We start from the raw sequence: 18,949 nt of genomic DNA, 5'->3' as shown, positions 1-18,949 counted from the left end.
TTCATCTTATGAAGTCCGCATAACCCTGATACTGAAACTTAAAAGCATTACAAGAAGAGAAAATCACACATCATTACCTTTCATGAACATGAACACAAAAATCCCTAAGAAAACATCAGCATATCAAATCCATCCATATGAGACGTAAAAGCACATCATGACCATTATGATGAAGAGCAATGTGATTCACATTTAGCAGAACAAAGGAGAAAAAATTATATGATTATCTTGATAGATGTAGAAAAAACTGACAAAATCAATACCCATTATTAATAGAAACTCTCAATAAACTAGAAATGGGAGGAAATTTCCTCATTCAGATAAAAGTCATCTGTGAAAGCCCCACATCACATTGAGTGGGGAAAGAATGAATGCTGTCTCTCTAACATCGAGAGCAAGACCAGGATGTCCATTTTCACCAACTGACATTGTACTGGAAATCTCAGCAATAAAGAAAAAAAGGAAAACTACCAGAACTAATAAGTGAAATTAGTAAGGTTGCAAGATACATGGTTAATTTTCAAAAATCAATTTCAGCAAAATTTTAAATTCTGTTCATTAAAAGACATACAGCACAATGTATCTGACAAAAGACTTGTATCTAAAACATATATATACAAATATCAAATCATCATGTTGTACACCTGAAATTAATATAATGTTACATTCAGTTATACCTCAATTAAAAAAAAATCTCACTGGGATGCCTGGGTGGCTCAGTCAGTTAAGCATCTGCCTTTGGCTCAGGTCATGATCTCAGGGTCCTGGGATTGAGCCCTGTGTCTGGCTCCCTGCTCTGCTGGAAGTCTGCTTCTCCCTCTGCCCCCACGCGTTACCCCCTGCTCATGCTCTCTCTCTGTCTCTCAAATAAATAAATACAATCTTCAAAAAAACAAATCTTAATGAAAAGCAGAAAGGCCTGTTGTAAAGCTGCAACACGCAACTTTTTAAAAATGCTCTTCCTAATATTAAATAATCTGTAGAAAAACAATATATTTTCAATCAGCTCTGTATATAGTACTGTGAAAAATAATGGTTTTATACTAACCTCAACAAGTATTTTTAAAATAAAATAATACCTTGGAAATTCTGCAAAAAACATTTGGGAAAGAAACAAAATATATTTTGAAAATAAAATAATAACATAAAATATATAAGAACCACCACAATTAACAGAAAGAAAATAAAATTTTAAATAGGCAAAGACTTAGCCAAACATCTCACCAAAGATACACATGTATATGAAAAAACGTTCAACATCATTAGTCATCAGGAAAATACAAATTGAGACACTATTTCACACCAACCAGAATGACTCCACTCCTACCCAAAAAACAAGTTTACAAAACAAAATGTTGGCAAAGATGTGGAACAATTAGAACTCATACTCCTACAAGTAGCATATAAAATGATTCAACCACCTTGGAAAATCATTCCTCATAAAGTTAAACTATATCTAACCCTATGATCCAGCGACCTTCATTCCTAGGTATTTAAATAAAGGAAATGAAGACATATGTCCACAAAAAGACTTGTAGAAGAATATTCACAGCAGTTTCATTCATAAAAACCAAAAACTACACATCACCCAAATACCCATCAATAGTTGTATGGGTCAATATATCATGATATTTTCATACAGTGGAATACTAAGTAATAAAAAGAAACATACTACTGACATACTTAGCATGAATCTATCTCAAAAACAATATTCTGAGAAGAAAACAAAGCCCAAGAACAAGTAAAACAAATCTATGGCATTAGAAATCAGAAAATGACTAAAAGGGAACCTCAGTGTGCTGTGGGGGTGAATGTAAATTGGTGCAGCTACTATGGAAAAGAGTATGGAGGTTCCTCAAAAAATTTAAAACAGAACTACCACATGATCCAGCGTTTGCACTTCTGTGTATTCATCCAAAGAAAATGAAAACACTAACTCAAAAAGATATCTGTACCCCCATGTTCGTTATAGCATTATTTATAATAGCTAAACATAGAAATAATTGAAGCTTCATCCACTGATGGATGAATGGAGAAAATGTATTATATATATATAATTAAATATTATTCAGCCATAAAAACAAAGGAAATCTTGTAACAACATGGATGGACCTTGAGGGCATTATGCCAAGTGAAATAAGTCATACAGAGAAAACAAATACTATATGATCTTATTTATATGTGGAATCTAAAAAAAAAAAAAACAACAAGCTCATAGATACAGATAACAGATCGGTGATTGCCAGAGGTGGGGGGTGAGAGAAATGGGTGACGGGGGTCAAAACGTACAAACTTCCAGTTATAAGATAAATAAGTCCTGATGATATAATATACAGCATGATGACTAGTTAATACTACTGTATTTGCATATTTTAAAGTTCTAAGAGAGTAGATCTTAAAAATTCTCACAAGAAATTCTATTCAAAACACACTACGGAGTGAAAAAGCAAACCCCAAGAGAAGCAGAATATATTTGCATTACATAGAATGGACAGTGTGCATGTAGCCAGAATATTGAGACTCCTATACATTGACAAGAAAAAGTCTAGTAGAAAGATGGGTAAGAGATTTGAAAATATATTTCATAAAAGAGAATACACAGGGGCGCCTGGGTGGCTCAGTTGGTTAAGCATCTGCCTTCAGCTCAGGTCGTGATCCCAGGATCCTGGGATCGAGTCCCACACTGGGCTCCCTACTCAGCGGGGAGCCTGCTCCTCTCTCTCCTTCTAACTCTCCACCCGACTTGTGCTCTCTCTCTCTCTCAAATGAATAAATAAAATCTTTTTTTTTAAAAAGAGAGAATACACAAATGGCTAACAAATACACGAAAAGTTCAACCACATTAGCTATCAGCGAACAGCAAATTATAACTACAAAGTGAAATACCACTACGAGCAGAGTATAATGACTTAACTTTAAAAAACTGACAATATCAAGTATTAGTAAGTATGTGAAGAAAGTAGAACTCCCACCCGCTGTTGAAAGGAATCTAAGGTGGCAGACCTACTTTGGAAAAGTCTTTAGTGATATCTGCTATAACTGAATGTTCCACTCACAGGTATTCATCCAACAGATAGATATACCAAAGATATGAAATAGCCCCAAACTGGACATAACTTAAATATCCATCAACAGAAGAGCTAAAATACTATGTATTCAAACAATGGAATTTTATCCAGCAATGAAAATGAACACACTACTTTTACACATAACAATAAAATAATGCTGACTGAGAGAAGCCAGACATACATACTGATTCCATTTGTGTAAGGTTACAATCAGGCAAAACTCATCTGTAATGTTAGAAGTAAGCGTAATGGTCACACAGGCAGAAGAACTGGGTAGTGAATGGAAGGAGTACAAGGGAGGCTTCTGGATGCTGCTAATTGTTCTATTTCCTGATTTCCAATGTGGTTACAGGGGTATGTTCACTTAGTGAAAATTGACTGAGCCAACCTCTCAAGCCACCCACTCCAGCTCATTGTATTCTACCCACACTAGCCTTCTTTCTGGGCTTCAGAAATGGTGCACGTTCCCATCTCGGGACCTCCGCGTGCCTGCTACCCAGGACACAATTCAGACCACCAGCACAGATTCCTTCCACCCTCGAGGTTCTGACTCTCTTTCAAGAAGCGCTCCTTGGCCAAAGTGCTCTCCCATCCCCTGTAATCACCCCCCTCCCCTACTGCTAGTCTCCACTGTTCATACTGCTGTCAGAAATGATCTCGTCTATAAACTTACACGCTTGTTCATTGTCTGCTCCTTCCACTAGAGATATTACACCTGTGAGTAAAGCACCGTGTCTGGCACGTTCCCTGCTGCCACCCCAGGCCCAGGAGCACGGCCTGACAGAGAGTGCACATCTAATAAATCTCTGTCAGATGAATGAATGTCACGAATGCACTAAGCAATGTCTTCTGCTACGGGGTACATTTTTCTTTCCTTGGAAAGGAAAAAAAAACAAGAGGAGAAGAGAACAAGAGAAGCATACATAGTCAAGTAAAGCACAATAGAACCTCTGGTACCACTCAAAGCATAAAGCAGATTAAACCCCTACCTTGGTGGAGGTGATCTAATAAAGCCTAGGAAATGATGCAGGCATTTTCCCAATGTTAGCTCCATGAGAAATACTGCAAAACATGGAAGGTCTAGTGCCTCAAAGACTCTGCCTTCAGGAAGGTTCTGACCTAAGCATTAATGACTTATTCTAGGCCTGATCTTAATTGAATAACTTCAATTAATGACTGATTTTAATGCTTCAGTTATGCAAGGAAGTCATTTCTGCACCTCAGTTCTTACAGAAAAATACTTAGAAAACTATAATATGGACTCACACCAAAGGAAATATCCTGAGTTTTCTAGCTGAAATGAAATGGAAAAAAAAAAACCAAACACCTTTTTTCAGTGTAGAGTGCCCTGTTTGCCTCATAACCTAATTTCTTCTGTTAAAAAATTTTGAGATGTGGCAGAGAGAAGAGGCATAGTAGGGAGGGAGGTAGGGGGCATGTACAGGCATGAGGTGGGAGGGTTGTGGTATTGGACACCCCGGGAAAACGAGGTACAATTCTCGGCTACATCTCCTCACTCTGGGAGCCGCACCTAGCAGAGTGCTGGGAGCAAGGTGAGTATTCAGTAGGTACCTAATGAATGAACATTCTTCCCAACAACGGTTTTAAGAGATTGATGGACCTTCTTAAAGAAGCAGGTTTAGTAGTGTCTTGGTTTCTGTTTCCTAATCCTAATTTACTTAACTTTAGAGAGCAGTTAGTACAAGCCCCTGGCAGATAAACAGCACCAAGCTCCAGGCTCTAGGCACGCATAAAGCAGAGGAAACACTCACTGAGAATCTGATAAAGAATAAATCTCTATAATAATAGAATTACTTTATTTGTATCTCATAGGCCAACCTAGGAACCTCTGCCTTCTTAATGATCCCGTTCTTGGTATTTTTTCTTGTGTATTCATTACACTTCTTTTTCATTCTTTGAAGCAAAGATATAAATTCACATTTCCAGCACTGTGTTCTTATCTCCTCCCCCCTCCCCACAACCCCTGGGGCCGGCAACTGAAGTAGTTCCTCAGCTTCTGAGGATTCTTCAAATCCTTTTAACCATTTCAGATGCTTATGACTTACTTAGAGCATCTTTTCTGTGAAAGTCACAATCATTTGTTTCTCACCCAATAGAAAGAGACTTAAACGGGAAAAGAAATTAATTATATAAAAAAGAATGCTATTCAAGATACAGCTATCACAGCATAAAAAGAAAAAAGTAAAATTTCTTAATAAGATATCATCGGTAATATTTTAGAGCTGGACCTAAACCAGCTAATGTTAATTTCATCTCCTCATTTTATTAATGGATAAATCAGTGGTAATTTCTAAAATTTTGAAAGGATTGTTCTTTTAGGAGTTAAATCTCTCCACCTTATGGGCTGGGGTTTGACAAACAGTTCATGCATATGCGAATGAATGAATGAATGAATGAATGAATGAATGAATTTATAAGTATTCTTCCAAATAATGGTCATAAAACCATTTAGTGGCATGGCCAGGACTAAAACCCAGTTCTCTTTTTTCTTCCTTGGTAACTCGTAAGTTGCAGCTACTTTAGCAGTTTAGTTCGTTGTCAGGAAAGCAGCAATGTCACCCAAATCACTGACGGACCTTAGTTGTGGTTTTTTTCATTCTGCTTTTAGACACGCAAACAAAAGAAAAGAATGAAAAGTGTCAAGTAGGATGACATAAGAAAATTGCACTGTAGCCAGATCACACATAGAAAATGACAGAAAAAAGGTAGGCAGAGATGGCTCTGTGATTTTCTTCTCTCACCTGATCTGAGAGATAAAAAAGGTACAAAGTTAGAATGCATTAGCTGTCAAATCAACAATATTCCATTAGAGGCACAGACTTCTCTCACAGTGCAGCCATTTTATGAGCACAGGCTTGACACAGTCCACAGCCAGGAGAACACGAGGTAGAAATGATCAGAACCAAGGACATAATATGGTAACGGAGGCCATATACTTACTCTTCCAGGAAGTGCTGCTGGGGTCCTATAATGGAGCCTGGCCGGCATATTCTGATCCAAGCAATTATTTCAGCGTGTGTAAACCTGTAGTGTTTCATGACATAACAGGCTATCAATGTCCCTGTTCTTCCAAGACCAGCTGCAAGAAAAGGAAACAGACCAAGAAAGACAAAATATAGCAAAGGTACCCACAAAAATCCCGAAATCAAACCCTGCCCAGAAACTGCAATGGTTTCAAGTATAATGCAAGTGTTGTAAACCCAGACAGTAACGTAATGCTTTTCTACATGATGTGGGGTTAAAAGATAATTCTAACTCAAGAAATCTTCTAAAAATAGATCATAGAATTAAAATAAGCCTATGTAAGAACATATACAAATCAGAGCAAGGGTCTTGAAAAACGATCAAGTTCAACCGCCAGGGGCCTTTGGGAATGGCCATCATTGTGGATATTGTTAAAGCAATGGGGCTTCCATGACAAGCACTTACAAAATATCACCTGTCAGGTGTCTTCACCCTCCCCACCCTGGACCCCAGCCCAGGCTGAGATGAATCTACAGTTAATAGTTTGTCTGTGTGACCTCTGAGTCAGCCATGTAACTGATTATATTATCATGGCCCACTTATATCTTGTTTAAATGATTAGGGTGGCTTTTTTTTTTAACTTATTGCAGAATAAGGAATCATAGAATCAAAGTTGGAAGACACCATAGATGTCACCAAGCCTCATCGACTCCCTAGCCCACAACTGTTTCAAAACTACCTTTATCAGATGGTCATCTGACCTCCCTGCCACTCCATCAGACCCCAGGATTTCATGATTTCCTCAGTCAGTAGGTATGGATGGAGCACCTACGACCTGCCAGGTACTGTGCTAGGAGCTGGGGGCACAGTGACAAATAAAAGAGATATGGTCCCTGCCCTTGGGAGAGTACACAGTCCACTGAGGAACAACAAAGCAAACAGAAGTGCTCAAATTTCATTTCCCCAGGCTCCTTCATTTTCTAAGAACTTTGGTGTTAGCTTATGTTCTTTATGTTGAATGCACTCTCTGTTACATAAGATTAAGTAATACAGTTAGAAATGACTTTCAAAAAAATGACTTTCAGTGAAATACTGGTTATTATCGTGAGCTCTGATTTCTTCAAAGTGTTTTTAACAATTGCTGTATTTTTTCCCTCTCTCCAAATAAATAATAGTGATAGGACTTGATTTGCACTTTAGCCAATCTTTTTGAAAAAATACACACTGATTTCCTCCTTTTGCAAAAATATTCAAAAACTTTATATCAAGCCACAGGTTCTTAATAGTGGTGGTTGTTCACATACCAGAACGACGGAGGCCCAAAGATACCAACCAACCGACTCATATAACAAGTGAGTACGGAATTTAGGACTAAAATTCCCCCATCGTCCTGATTCTCATCCCAGAATTCTTTCCACTCTTGGCTCGCATCCTGTCACTCATTTTACAGGTACTGATTGAGACCAACTGTGTACAAGCCACCATGAAAGATCTGAAAACAGAAATATGAAGACAAGCAGGATGCCTGCCCTCAAGAAGTATATAGGACTGAACCAATAATGCTCATTTACAAGCATTTTCTAAATCTTTCCACATCTGGCTTCTTGGTGTTAGATTCAGTACTGTAAATTTTTATTTACATACCACCCATGAGCAAAGCAGTATGCAGTTATTTTTCCACTACTTAAAATCTGTTTGTATCATATACACTTTTTTTTTAAGATTTTATTTATTTATTTGTCAGAGGGGGAGTGCGCGAGCACAACTAGGGGGAGCGGCAGGCAGAGGGAGAGGCAGGCTCCCTGCTGAGCAAGGAGCCAATACAGGACTCGATCCCAGGACCCTGGGATCATGACCTGAGCCAAAAGCAGACGCTAACGCGCTGAGCCACTCAGATGTCCCTACACTTTTTCTTATAGAAGAATAAAGTGGCTCTGGGGTGCCTGGGTGCCTCAGTCAATTGAGCATCTGGCTCAGGTCATGATCTCATGGGTCATGAGATTGAGCCCCACATTGGGCTCCATGCTCAGCGGGGAGTCTGCTTGAAGAGTCTCTCCCTCTGCCCCTCTGCCCACTTGCACTCACACACTCTCTCTCCCTCAAAAAAATAAATCTTTAAAAAAGAAAAGAAAAAAAATGTAGCTCTGTCTTTAGACATTAAATTCAGCTAGTCAAATGCGTATTCAAGATTCTCAGGACAGGGTTCTGCTCATAGGATAAGGATATAAGCAAGTATAGGATATAATTTTTTACCATGATGAGTATCAGAGCAGTTGCAGAATATCAAGCAGGAAACAATAACAAAGAAATGGGAAAGATAACAACAACAAAGAAACTGGGCTCTCAGACAAAGTGGGGGACGCTATGTGAGCCTCTGGTGTCTTCAAAGAATGTGTCATTGCTAACACGGACTTTAGCAGACTCTAAAGAATAGGAAGGTCACAGAATATTTTCAGCAAAGGGTGTGATGAATGAAAGCTTGGCTGAAGAATGTGTCAGTGTGTGTCGAGTGCAGAATAAGGTCGGATGGGCAGAAAAGGCCAGAAAATAGAGCACCTCTGAGTCAAGTGGAAGGGCCCGAGCTTAGGTGAAATAGATTCCAAGTTGTGGGCCAAAGACATAAAGGACCGCTGAGTTATCATTAGGAGTCTCCAGAACCAGGTCCACTGTGCTCTGAGTACCGGTTAAGTCACATCTCCTGGGTGTATGTATTATTATTACTCCTCAAATACATGTAGATGATGCTTTGATGAACAAAATTCAAGTCATTTTAAAAGTATTACAGAATTCGTGATATTATCAATAGCTAATAAACATACAACTGCTATTATGTAAAAAAAATCTGTATTTTTTCCTTCAACCAATGTAAAGGGCAAAATAAAGTTGCCATGTATTTGGGGGCAAGAAAGTACCGTGATAAAAGGAGATGCTCAGGAAGCAGCACACAGACAATGTTGGAAAGTACAGAGTGGGGAGCCAGGGAACAGCTAGGAGGCTGGGGCAGGAGGGTGAGGTGGGCAGGAGGGAGAGGTGGCCGGGAGGGGCAGAGATGGGGCTGGATGGACCTTGATGATAAAAAGGAGGAGCTGAATTAGAAAGACATTTGGACTGGGTCACAGGGAAAGTCAAAAATGACTGGTATTTCTGGCCTGGAAAACTGGTCCAAGGTCAATTTCATCCGTGAAAACATTTAGTTAGAAAAGGAAACGGGAAAGTTGACAGCTTTGTTTTTAATATGCTTAAGCATCTTCCCCCCCCCCCCCCCCCGGGGGCGCCTGGGTGGCTCAGTCGTTAAGTGTCTGCCTTCAGCTCAGGTCATGATCCCAGGGTCCTGGCATCAAGCCCCCCCCCCACCCCCGTCAGGCTCCCTGCTCCGTGGGAAGCCTGCTTCTCCCTCTCCCACTCCCCCTGCTTGTGTTCCCTCTCTCACTGTCTCTCTCTCGTTCTGTCAAATAAATAAATAAATAATCTTAAAAAAAAAAAGAATCTTTTCCCCCAAAAGAGGGGCCCTTTTGTAAGCTTTGCTGGTCAAATAATAAAGAGTATCTTCTCTAATCTCTCCAGTACTTCGAAATACACAGTGTCTCCCCAAATCTAAGATACCATCAAGTCGCCTAACAGTGTGATATGCACCATTATTTAAATTCCACCTAAGTAAGAAAAAATTAAACTATGACATGCTACCCATTTTCAGATCCATCCTAGTTCCATAAATGTGAAAGTGTGAAAAAGCGGTCTCTAAATCAGTGTTTCTCAATCTTTTTTTCCTTATCGCCTCCTCTAAGAGCCTCTTTAAGACATTTTTCCTGATTGTCTCCCATGAAATGTTACTGCCACAGTATACTGCATATCTCTATGTACAGTACGTAAATCTGTGCTTTACACAGAAAAAGAATGGTTCCTCCCCACCCCACCCCCTGCAAAAAAAAAAAAAAAAAAAATTCTCCCTCCTTGGAGGCAATAAAGGCAGGTTGAAAATACACATCAAAATGCAAATGAGGGGCACCTGGCAGGCTCAGTTGGAGGAACATGTGACTCTTGATGTCGGGATTATGAGTTTGATCCCCACACTGGTGTAGAGATTACTTAAAAATACAACCTTTATTAAAAAATGCAAATAAAATTACAATCAAGCTCATGTTTACAGATGCTTGACATTCCCTTCCCATTAAGCCTTCCTTTTTAAAAATTATATTTACAATGTTTTATTAGATGAGGGTGTGTGTGTGTGTGTGTGTGTGTGTGTGTGTGTGTGTGTAGCCTGTTTCCATCTGAAGTACATTTTGCCCCAGATCAAACATCAACATTCTTTAGAAAAGAGTAAAATTTCATTGTGGTCTCAGTGGGGCTCTTCCTTTAACATTAGAGTGAAGGCAATTTGCCTTTCTGTTTCTGTCCAGAGCAGATACTCTTTGCCTCTGCAGCATTGTGAACTCTCAGACATCTGACAAGACTATAGGTAATCCTGTGGATAAAACACAGCGGAAACAGCCTGCTGTAGGAACCTCAGCAGGAACCTGCAATGAGCAAAGACTTTCTGGGGTCCCACCTTGGAGTCTCCTCTCTGGAGAGGAGATGGTCTTTCTAGAGGCAGCCCTACCTCTCACTGCTCCCCTCCCTGTGCAAAGAAGGGGCTGTCCCATTCCCTAGGCTAGGCTCCTAGTCACACACACTCACAACCAAAAAAGGTGGTGCAGAAAATTTTCAAATTTCTCTGAAACTAAAGTTGCTTCCCCTTTTAAAAAGAGTCTATAATTTAGATCTATAAAAAGAACGTACTTAGCACTCAATAGTTAGGAGCTCTTACCACAATTCAACAGAATAGGAACATTTCACTAAGTTTCTATAAAAACTTTAACAAATTTCTTAAAGCATTCATAATTAAAGGGCTCCCTGACACAGCAAGACAAGACGTTGAAAAGTACTCTATTTATACCAAGTTAAATGCTGATTCCCTTGTAGTTCCGGGCATTTTCTGAAATCCTACAGAATATCAACAATCACATACCAGAACATCACAGTGTTCCCATTTTTTAAAATTATTATTTGTGCTAGAAATTTTCAAAAACAAATCATAGTCATCCCTTTTATCAACCAGAAGGTGAACTATAGACACTGGATCATTGGTAAGATTTCACACATTCCCAGCAAATCAATTTCTAGTTTGTCTCTCTATCTAGCACTTTATGTTGAGGCACGACATCTTCATTCCCTTTCCAGCAGCTACTGAAGTTCATGTGACATAGGATAAGGTTCTCTCTCCCTCCTCCTTGTACTTCAGTTAAAATGCTCAGTGATGCTTCAATTCCCAGAAAATTAAACTGACTTAATTAGGGCAGATGTCAAAATAATTAACAGGCCTCTAGTAGATAAGTATGCTATTAAAAGCAATACAGCTGTAATTAAACGGAAGGTGTAATCTTTATAAAGGAGTCCTACATGTGTGTACAAGTGGAAGCAAATGAAATAACATTATCCAAAAGATGTCACCACATGTGAATGTGACCTTCCCATACAAGAACTCACCTCAGTGCTAATGGTTCTGATTTTAAATAAAAACATATAAACCTCTGCAGTATAAAATACATACACACACAACTCATACACCCATACTGTATTTTTTTAAATGTTAACATTCACAAATCTAGGATATAATACAGAGAATACCTGTAATAAGAATGTTGAACATCAGAGAGTTTCATTTTTATAATTTCAGTTAGGTGAGAAATGCTATCAAGAGAGATACAGATACCCAAAAGAAAATGAAAACACTAATTGAAAAAGATATATGCACCCCTGTTTATTGCAGCATTATTTACAATAGCCAAGATATGGAAGCAACCTAAGTGTCCATCGATAGATGAATGAATAAGGAAGTATATATATATATATATATATATATAGAGAGAGAGAGAGAGAGAGAGAGATGTATATATAATGTAATATTACTCATCCATAAAAAAGAATGAGATTTTGCCATTTGCAACAACATGGATGGACCTAGAAGGTATTATGCTAAGTGAAATATGTCAGATGGAAAGACAAATAACATACAATTTCACTTATATGTGGAATCTAAAAAAACAAAAAGAAAGAAAGAAAAGGTAGAAACAGACCCATAAATACAGAGAACAAACTGGTAGTTGCCACAGTGGAAGGGAATGAAGGGAGGGACAAAATGGGTGAAGGGGAGTGGGAGGTACAGGCCTCTAGCTTTGGAATGAAAAAATCACAGGAATAAAAGGCACAGCATAGGGAATATAGTCAATGGTATTATAATAGCATCATATGGTGACAGATGGGAGCTGCGCGTGTAGTGAGCAGAGCATAATGTATAAACTTGTCCCATCACTATGTTGTACACTTGAAACTAATATAACATTGTGAATCAACTATACTTCTGTTAAAAAGAGAAAGATACTGAGTTTTAATGACAGTTTTGCATTTCTTCTTCCATGAATTTGTCAATCCAACATATGACACACAGATAAGCTCTATGACTTGGTAACCATAAAATTAATCGACTAGGAAATAAGGCCAAATTAATCGGAGGAAAAATATTAATTTTTGTGACACAAAAATAAACTTTGAAAAAGAGCACACAAACATCTCCTACTAAAGGTTGGTAGCTGCTATAGTCCCACTAGCTCTCAAGGTCCACTGATATTTGAAATGTGCGAAATGCTGGCTTTTTCTCGGGCCTGGGCAATCTTTAACAAAATGAGCTGGAAAGGCAAAGTCAGAGCGTAAATGAACCCCATCCAGGGCAAGCCAGCTCCCCACCAGTCCACTGTGACCTGATGAGAACTGAAAGCACTCTCTGGATGAGAGAACAAGACACCTTCCTAGCCCGATACCCCGCCCCAACAGACCCCGCCACACACACACACACACACACACACACACCCCCCTTGGAGGGCTAGGGCACGCGCGCGCGCGCACAAACACACACACACACACACACACACACACACACACACACACACACACACACACCCCTTGGAGGGCTAGGGCGTCCTGCACGCCAGGGCCCTTGGAGGGCTAGGGCACACACACACACACACACACACACACACACACACACACACACGCCAGGGCCCTTGGAGGGCTAGGGCACACACACACACACACACACGCGCGCGCGCGCGCGCCAGGGCCCTTGGAGGGCTAGGGCACGCGCACACACACACACACACCCCTTGGAGGGCTAGGGCGTCCCCCCCTTGGAGGGCTAGGGCGTCCTGCACGCCAGGGCCCCATCCGGCTAAGAAACCGGAAGAGGAGGGGTGGCGGCGGCTCGGCTGATGTGGATGGAGCCTGACACGAGGAGCCCTCATCCGAATCGCGGCCACGTGCGTCTCTCCGGGTCTCTGGCAAAACGCAGCTTCCCGTTGCCGCTCACATGTCAGCCAAGTACCTCCACCTACTCAAATCTTAAACATAGAAACAAAGGCCTACAAAATGGTATTTTAATTTCTGTCAGAACCGAAGCCATGCTTGTCTGAATAAGTCAGTTACAGCAGCACTAGGCACTTGAAGAGAACAGTACAATCCCCAACACCTACTAGGCAATTAGCATAAACTCCACAGAAACCAGTGATCAGACTCAAAATCGTGAGAGCAGCGCCACCCAGTGGCAGGATGAGATGCGTGCGAGGAACTAGCCTCCATCCCAGAGTGGCCGGAGGTATCTCCCGTCACTCCAATCAAAGACCCCAGTAAAAGACCTCCCACCAGGGCTGGAAAATCCAAAACGGAATCTGATTCTCCTCACAGTCTAACAACTAAGCTTGGAGAAAATGTTATTTCACATTTTCTGAGTAGCCAACACCAGGTTGCCAGCTAAAATGTAGAATGTATGTTCCGTGACATACTCGAAACATACTAAAAAAGTATTCATTGGTTTGTCAAAAATTCAAATTTAACGAGGCGTCCTGTATTTTTATTTACTGAATCTGGCAACTTTAGGGTCCCTGTAGTCTGAAAGACCCCTGCCTGAGGAAGTACCCACCCCTAGAGAACAGAGATTCGTTTATATAACCAAGTCTTTACATAACCAAGTTCACGCAAAGAAACAGTTAACACATCTGCAGCAAGCAAGCTCGCCAGCGACCCCAGCATGCTGCCCTCCGCTAGCAATGGGCAGGGAAGACACTCTGGTCCGTTTTGCAAAAAACCAGTAAGGGAAGGGGGGAGTAGAAGGCAAAATGGGGTCCCGACGGCTGGGTTCTAAAATGGGAGCATAAAATATCACATGGGAGGAGGAGGGTAGAAAGGAGATTGGCAATTCTGGAAGAAAAGGAGGGGAAAAACTGCCTCTTGACAATTGTACCTAGTCAGGGCATTCTTCCCGGCCCACAGACGGGGCCATGTGGCGATTGCCTGGCGTCAGCGAGCAGGAGCTGGGTAAGGTAAGGCCGGGGAAAAGCAGACCTCCACCGATTATCCGCATCTAAGCAAGCCTTGCCACAAGAAGGGGTTATTTAAATGGGTTTGTGTTCCAGTGTTCTCAAACAGACAAACAAAAACACTCGTGGTCTTTTTCGGCCGACTCTAGCTGGTTTGGCTCTGCATGACTGGCAGCTTTCGGCCGCGTCCCCTTCCAGAGTGGCCACCGAGGCCTTACGCACCTTTGCAGTGAACCGCGATCGCCCCGTCCGTGTTCTCGCAGATGTTCAGGAACCTCCGCACGATGTTGTCGCTGGGCGTGCTGCCGTCGATGAAGAAGAGGTCGTAGTGCTCGAAGCCCGCGTCTGTGAAGCGCTTCGCCTCGTAAATCTTTTTGTTCAGCCTCACGACTGCCGTCACGTTGTGCTTTTTGAAATAAGGAAAGTAGGCTTCAGGGGCGTGAAGAGGATAGCCTGAAGGGAAAACGGAGCTGTGAGCAAATGGCACGCGTTTCCCTGACACGCCCAGGAACGCCAGAACGCTTCACGGTCAAGTTTATGAATCTCCAGAGCTTACGAGGAAAGGGCATTTCCTGAGAGAGTAAGAAAGAGGTGGAAGCACTTTCCTAAAGCAGCAGTCTGAAGAGCCATACACACACACACACACACACACACACACACACACACACACACACACACACCCCACAGGAGGGGTGGGGGGGACCTCTGAGTACTGGAAATCGCTCATGAAAATCCGAAACCTCTACCCATAGGATTCAAGTCCGGAAGCATACACTCCTCCTAAGCCAAAACAAAGGCATCCGGGGGCCACTCAAAGGTCAAAGGTGCCCAGGAGGCCTGCTGGCATGATTCTTTGTGCTTTTTCTTCCACTTGACAAACTTTTTTTTTTAAGATTTTATTTATTTATTTGACAGACAGCAAGAGAGGGAACACAAGCAGGGGGAGTGGGAGAGGGAGAAGCAGGCTTCCCGCCGAGCAGGGAGCCCGATGTGGGGCCGATCCCAGGACCCTGGGATCATGACCTGAGCCGAAGGCAGACGCTTAACGACTGAGCCACCCAGGCGCCCCGACAAATACTTTTCAACTATGGTTAAAGCCCTTGTGCTGGGTGATTCGTTTCACTCTACAGTGCAATCCCCCACAAAAGAGAGGAATAATTATTAAGCACCTACCACGTCTAAGTCACCAGTGTATAACATTTCTTTTAATTCTCCAAACAGCCTGTTAAGGTAAGAATAGTAAACCCCATTTAACAGATGGAGAAACTAAAAAAGTTGAATAAATTTTTGTAGACATTCTCACTGGGAGAGGCACAGGAATATAGGTGGTCAGCCCCTAAACCGCCTTCCGTTTCCAGTGGATCCAGCATCGTGTGAGTATTCCCGGGAGCTCACAGAGTCAGCTGGGTTACAGACATGCGACCTAGACTTAGCCAATCAACCGAGGTGACCGGCGGCGAGGCGGGGGCGGGGGGGGGGGGCTTTGGCCACTGCAGACCTGGCCCGCAGCCCCAGGGATTCACAGGGGACTAACTTCTCAGCACCCTGATGACCACACCTGTAACGTATGCAGGGTTCACTGACGCAGGGCATACCGGGTGAGACAGTCTCATTCAGAACTCTTTCATGATGGTGGGCCCAGAGCGTATGGGTGGCATTAGCCCGCAAAGTAAACCAGCAATTTCTTCGCTGTGTCCTTGGCCGTATCTTGCACTGCCTCGGACTCTGCATATGCTGGTCATTTCCTATTTTCTCTCAGCAGCAAGCCAACCCTCCCATGATGGGGCCAGGGTGTGCAGAGGGCATTTGCAGCTGGCTCGCTGTCAGTTCAAAACATGGGAGGCACGAAGCATGACTGGAATGACCAGAAGCTTCTGGGTGGGGGCCAGGAGGCTTCAGCCGAAGAAGATAGGAGCAACCAGAGCTCCCAGCTCAGCATCGTACTCCCAGGACCAGTCTGCGGCCCAGCCACCTGGTCTCTGCTCCTCAGCTCCCAAGTGCACACACCAGCTGGTGGCATTCCCTTCAGAGCTCCCAATACCAGCCTGGCTCCCCTTCCAAGCCCCCAGATTCTGGTGACCTCACTTTCTACCTTTCTAAAGGCAGGAGCTCTTTCCTCCATAATATTCTGGTTTCTTCAGTGTTGCCCTTTTCCTTTTTAGCCTTCTCTGTAACAAATCCCTTGTATTAAATTCCCTCTGTTTGAAATGGTGTGGTTTCCATTTCCCTGCCTGGACCCTGCTGAGACGTTGTCTCGCTTGGATCCTGCTCATTTTCTAGGCCTCATTCTCCAGCCTTCCCTTGGAGGCTGTGAGATCCCCAGCATCATTCCAATCAATGCTTTTTTTGGTTTAATTTACCAGAGGTGGTTCTGCTGCCTGCAAACAGAACCCTAACTGGTATCCTTGGCCAAGGTCACGCAATGGTTGGAGGCAGAACTGGAAGGCAGATCAAACTACTCCACGGCCCAGATACAAGATTCTCACAGGCCATGCTGCTTCCGGGCAAACAGGTAATACAGAGCTTATTTTCAATCTTCTGTGTAGAAACAGTAACTTGTACACACACATTTAGAGAAAATGGATGCAGTTTTCTACTTGGAAAAAACAAATCTGTTTTCCTACTTAGTTCAAATTATTTTCCAGCAACAGATTTACAACCTAAAGGAGAAAAAAGCTGTGGTTGGTGGGGGAACAAAGGCAAGAAGGAAATGTAGATAAAATTAAGTTTCCTTATAACGTGCAGCCCACTGACAAATACTTGAGACAGTCCTCCAGGAACTCCCAACTGTCTCAGTACTTTGCTTAGAGGGAAAAACAACCTGAGTTTGACAACAGCTAGGCCTCCAGCATCCTATAAGTCTTTAGCATATGAAAATCCTCTTGGAAACTTCCTTTGTCTTTACCTCCCCCAACTCCAAAGTATCTAATCAATTGCTCCTCACCATCCCGAGACAGATCTTTCTGCCCATGGGTCCTGTCCCCATGCTATAGTAAAAATACTTTTTTGCACTGAAAACATCTCAAGAATTCTTCCTTGGCTGGTGACTTATGGACCCCACTTCAAACCATATCAGATGGCATAAGGAAACGAGCTTTTCTATCATGTAAGAATGGGAAGGAGAGTACTCATAAACACATGGGAAGTCTTCCCCTGGTGTGGCTGGTGAACACTTCCGACCCTGGGTTCCTAGCATACCTGGCACCTCTGTGATGGCACCTGTTACCAGATGTGCTAATGGTTGGTTTGGTGTCTATCCCCTCCCCTCCTCCACCAAGACGAAGAGGAGGAAGAAGTTTCTTCTTATATATTAATTTCTCTCAGGAGTAAATATATCTAAATCAACTATTAAGAGAAATTCCGAGTATGTCTGGGTTTTAAAAAAACTGGACAGTTAGTCAAATATGGAAATAGGACATTGAAATAAAAACAATAATGATAATAATCATAACTAACATTTACTAAGCACTTATTATGTGCCAGGCACTAAACAAAGTGCTTCATATGGATCATCTCATTAAACCTTGCAGTTACCCAGTTATTGCTGCCTAGAAAAGTAAAGTAGCCCAGGCACACACAGCTAGTAAGAGATAGGGGCAGCATTTGAACCCTAGCAGTCAGATTCCAGGGCCTGTGCTGGGGCTGATTTCAAGTAAGATCCAACTTGACTCTGTTAGGTCCCCAAACAAAGGAATGTTATACGAACATTAGGGGCTATACTTCCTAGAGTTCGTGAGCAGGTTTCTTTAAAATCCTCAAAACTGTTTCAAGTGAGTTATAACCAATGACAATGACAATATCCTATGACCTCTGAATAACTGTTTGTGGGTGTTATCACTGCATTTCGGACTGGTTTTAGCAGCATGCAGAGAGGACAGAACATTCAGCAGCCCCTTCCTCCATTTGGCCACTAGATGGCGCCCTGGCATCAGTAAAGCACAGGCAGAGCACAAGAGCCGACCAAACAGAATTTCAGAGCGGAGAGATTCAAAATTCCTCTCGTCCCAGGCCCTCATTTAAAGTTAGAACCCTGAAGAACAGTCAAATGACTAGTCCACCCAGTCATTATTAAAAGTATAGATTTGGGGTGCCTCAGTGGTTCCGTTGGTTAAGTATCTGCCTTTGGTTCAGGTCAGGATCCCAGGGTCCCACGATGGGCTCCCTGCTCAGTGTAGAGTCAGCTTCTGCCCCCCCCCCTTTTTCGTGCTAGCTCGCTCTTTCTCTTTCTCTAATAAATAAATAAAATCTTTTTTTAAAAAAGTTAAAACTTCAAAAGGGGCAGGTAGATGTAGGAAGCAGTAAAATATATTTAAGGCTCATTAATGAAAAAATGTAATCAGAATATCTGCTAATAAGCACCTATTCTGTGCCTGACACTGTGCAAGACACTTCATCTAGTATCTCTAATCATCACTAGATGTGCATTGTGCATCCTTTTCCCCCTGTTTGACCTACAAGGAAACGGATGCTCAGAGAAAGCTGCAAAGC

At 42.1% G+C, this 18,949-nt stretch overlaps 1 protein-coding gene across 12 annotated transcripts in view; it reads right to left on the bottom strand.

Annotated features, from left to right (window-relative positions):
- The window catches only part of CDC14A (cell division cycle 14A), a 187,344-nt gene that overhangs the window by 59,029 nt on the left and 109,366 nt on the right, over positions 1 to 18,949 (bottom strand). For 11 of the 12 annotated variants that reach the window (XR_003523313.1, XM_027613260.1, XM_027613272.1 and 8 more), the window contains 2 exons: positions 14,684 to 14,914; positions 6,030 to 6,168 (listed from right to left, as the gene is read on the bottom strand). Coding sequence is in view for 11 of the 12 variants with exons in the window: in XM_027613260.1 (XP_027469061.1) it covers positions 6,030 to 6,168; positions 14,684 to 14,914 (370 nt within the window). In the remaining variant the exon portion in view is untranslated. The remainder of the gene's footprint in view (positions 1 to 6,029; positions 6,169 to 14,683; positions 14,915 to 18,949) is intronic. The other variant, XM_027613318.1, reaches the window with a different exon arrangement.

The sequence above is a fragment of the Zalophus californianus genome, chromosome 4 (assembly GCF_009762305.2).
Source record: "Zalophus californianus isolate mZalCal1 chromosome 4, mZalCal1.pri.v2, whole genome shotgun sequence".
In the NCBI taxonomy this organism is placed as follows: domain Eukaryota; kingdom Metazoa; phylum Chordata; class Mammalia; order Carnivora; family Otariidae; genus Zalophus; species Zalophus californianus.
This window is presented reverse-complemented; position numbering and strand designations above follow the sequence as displayed.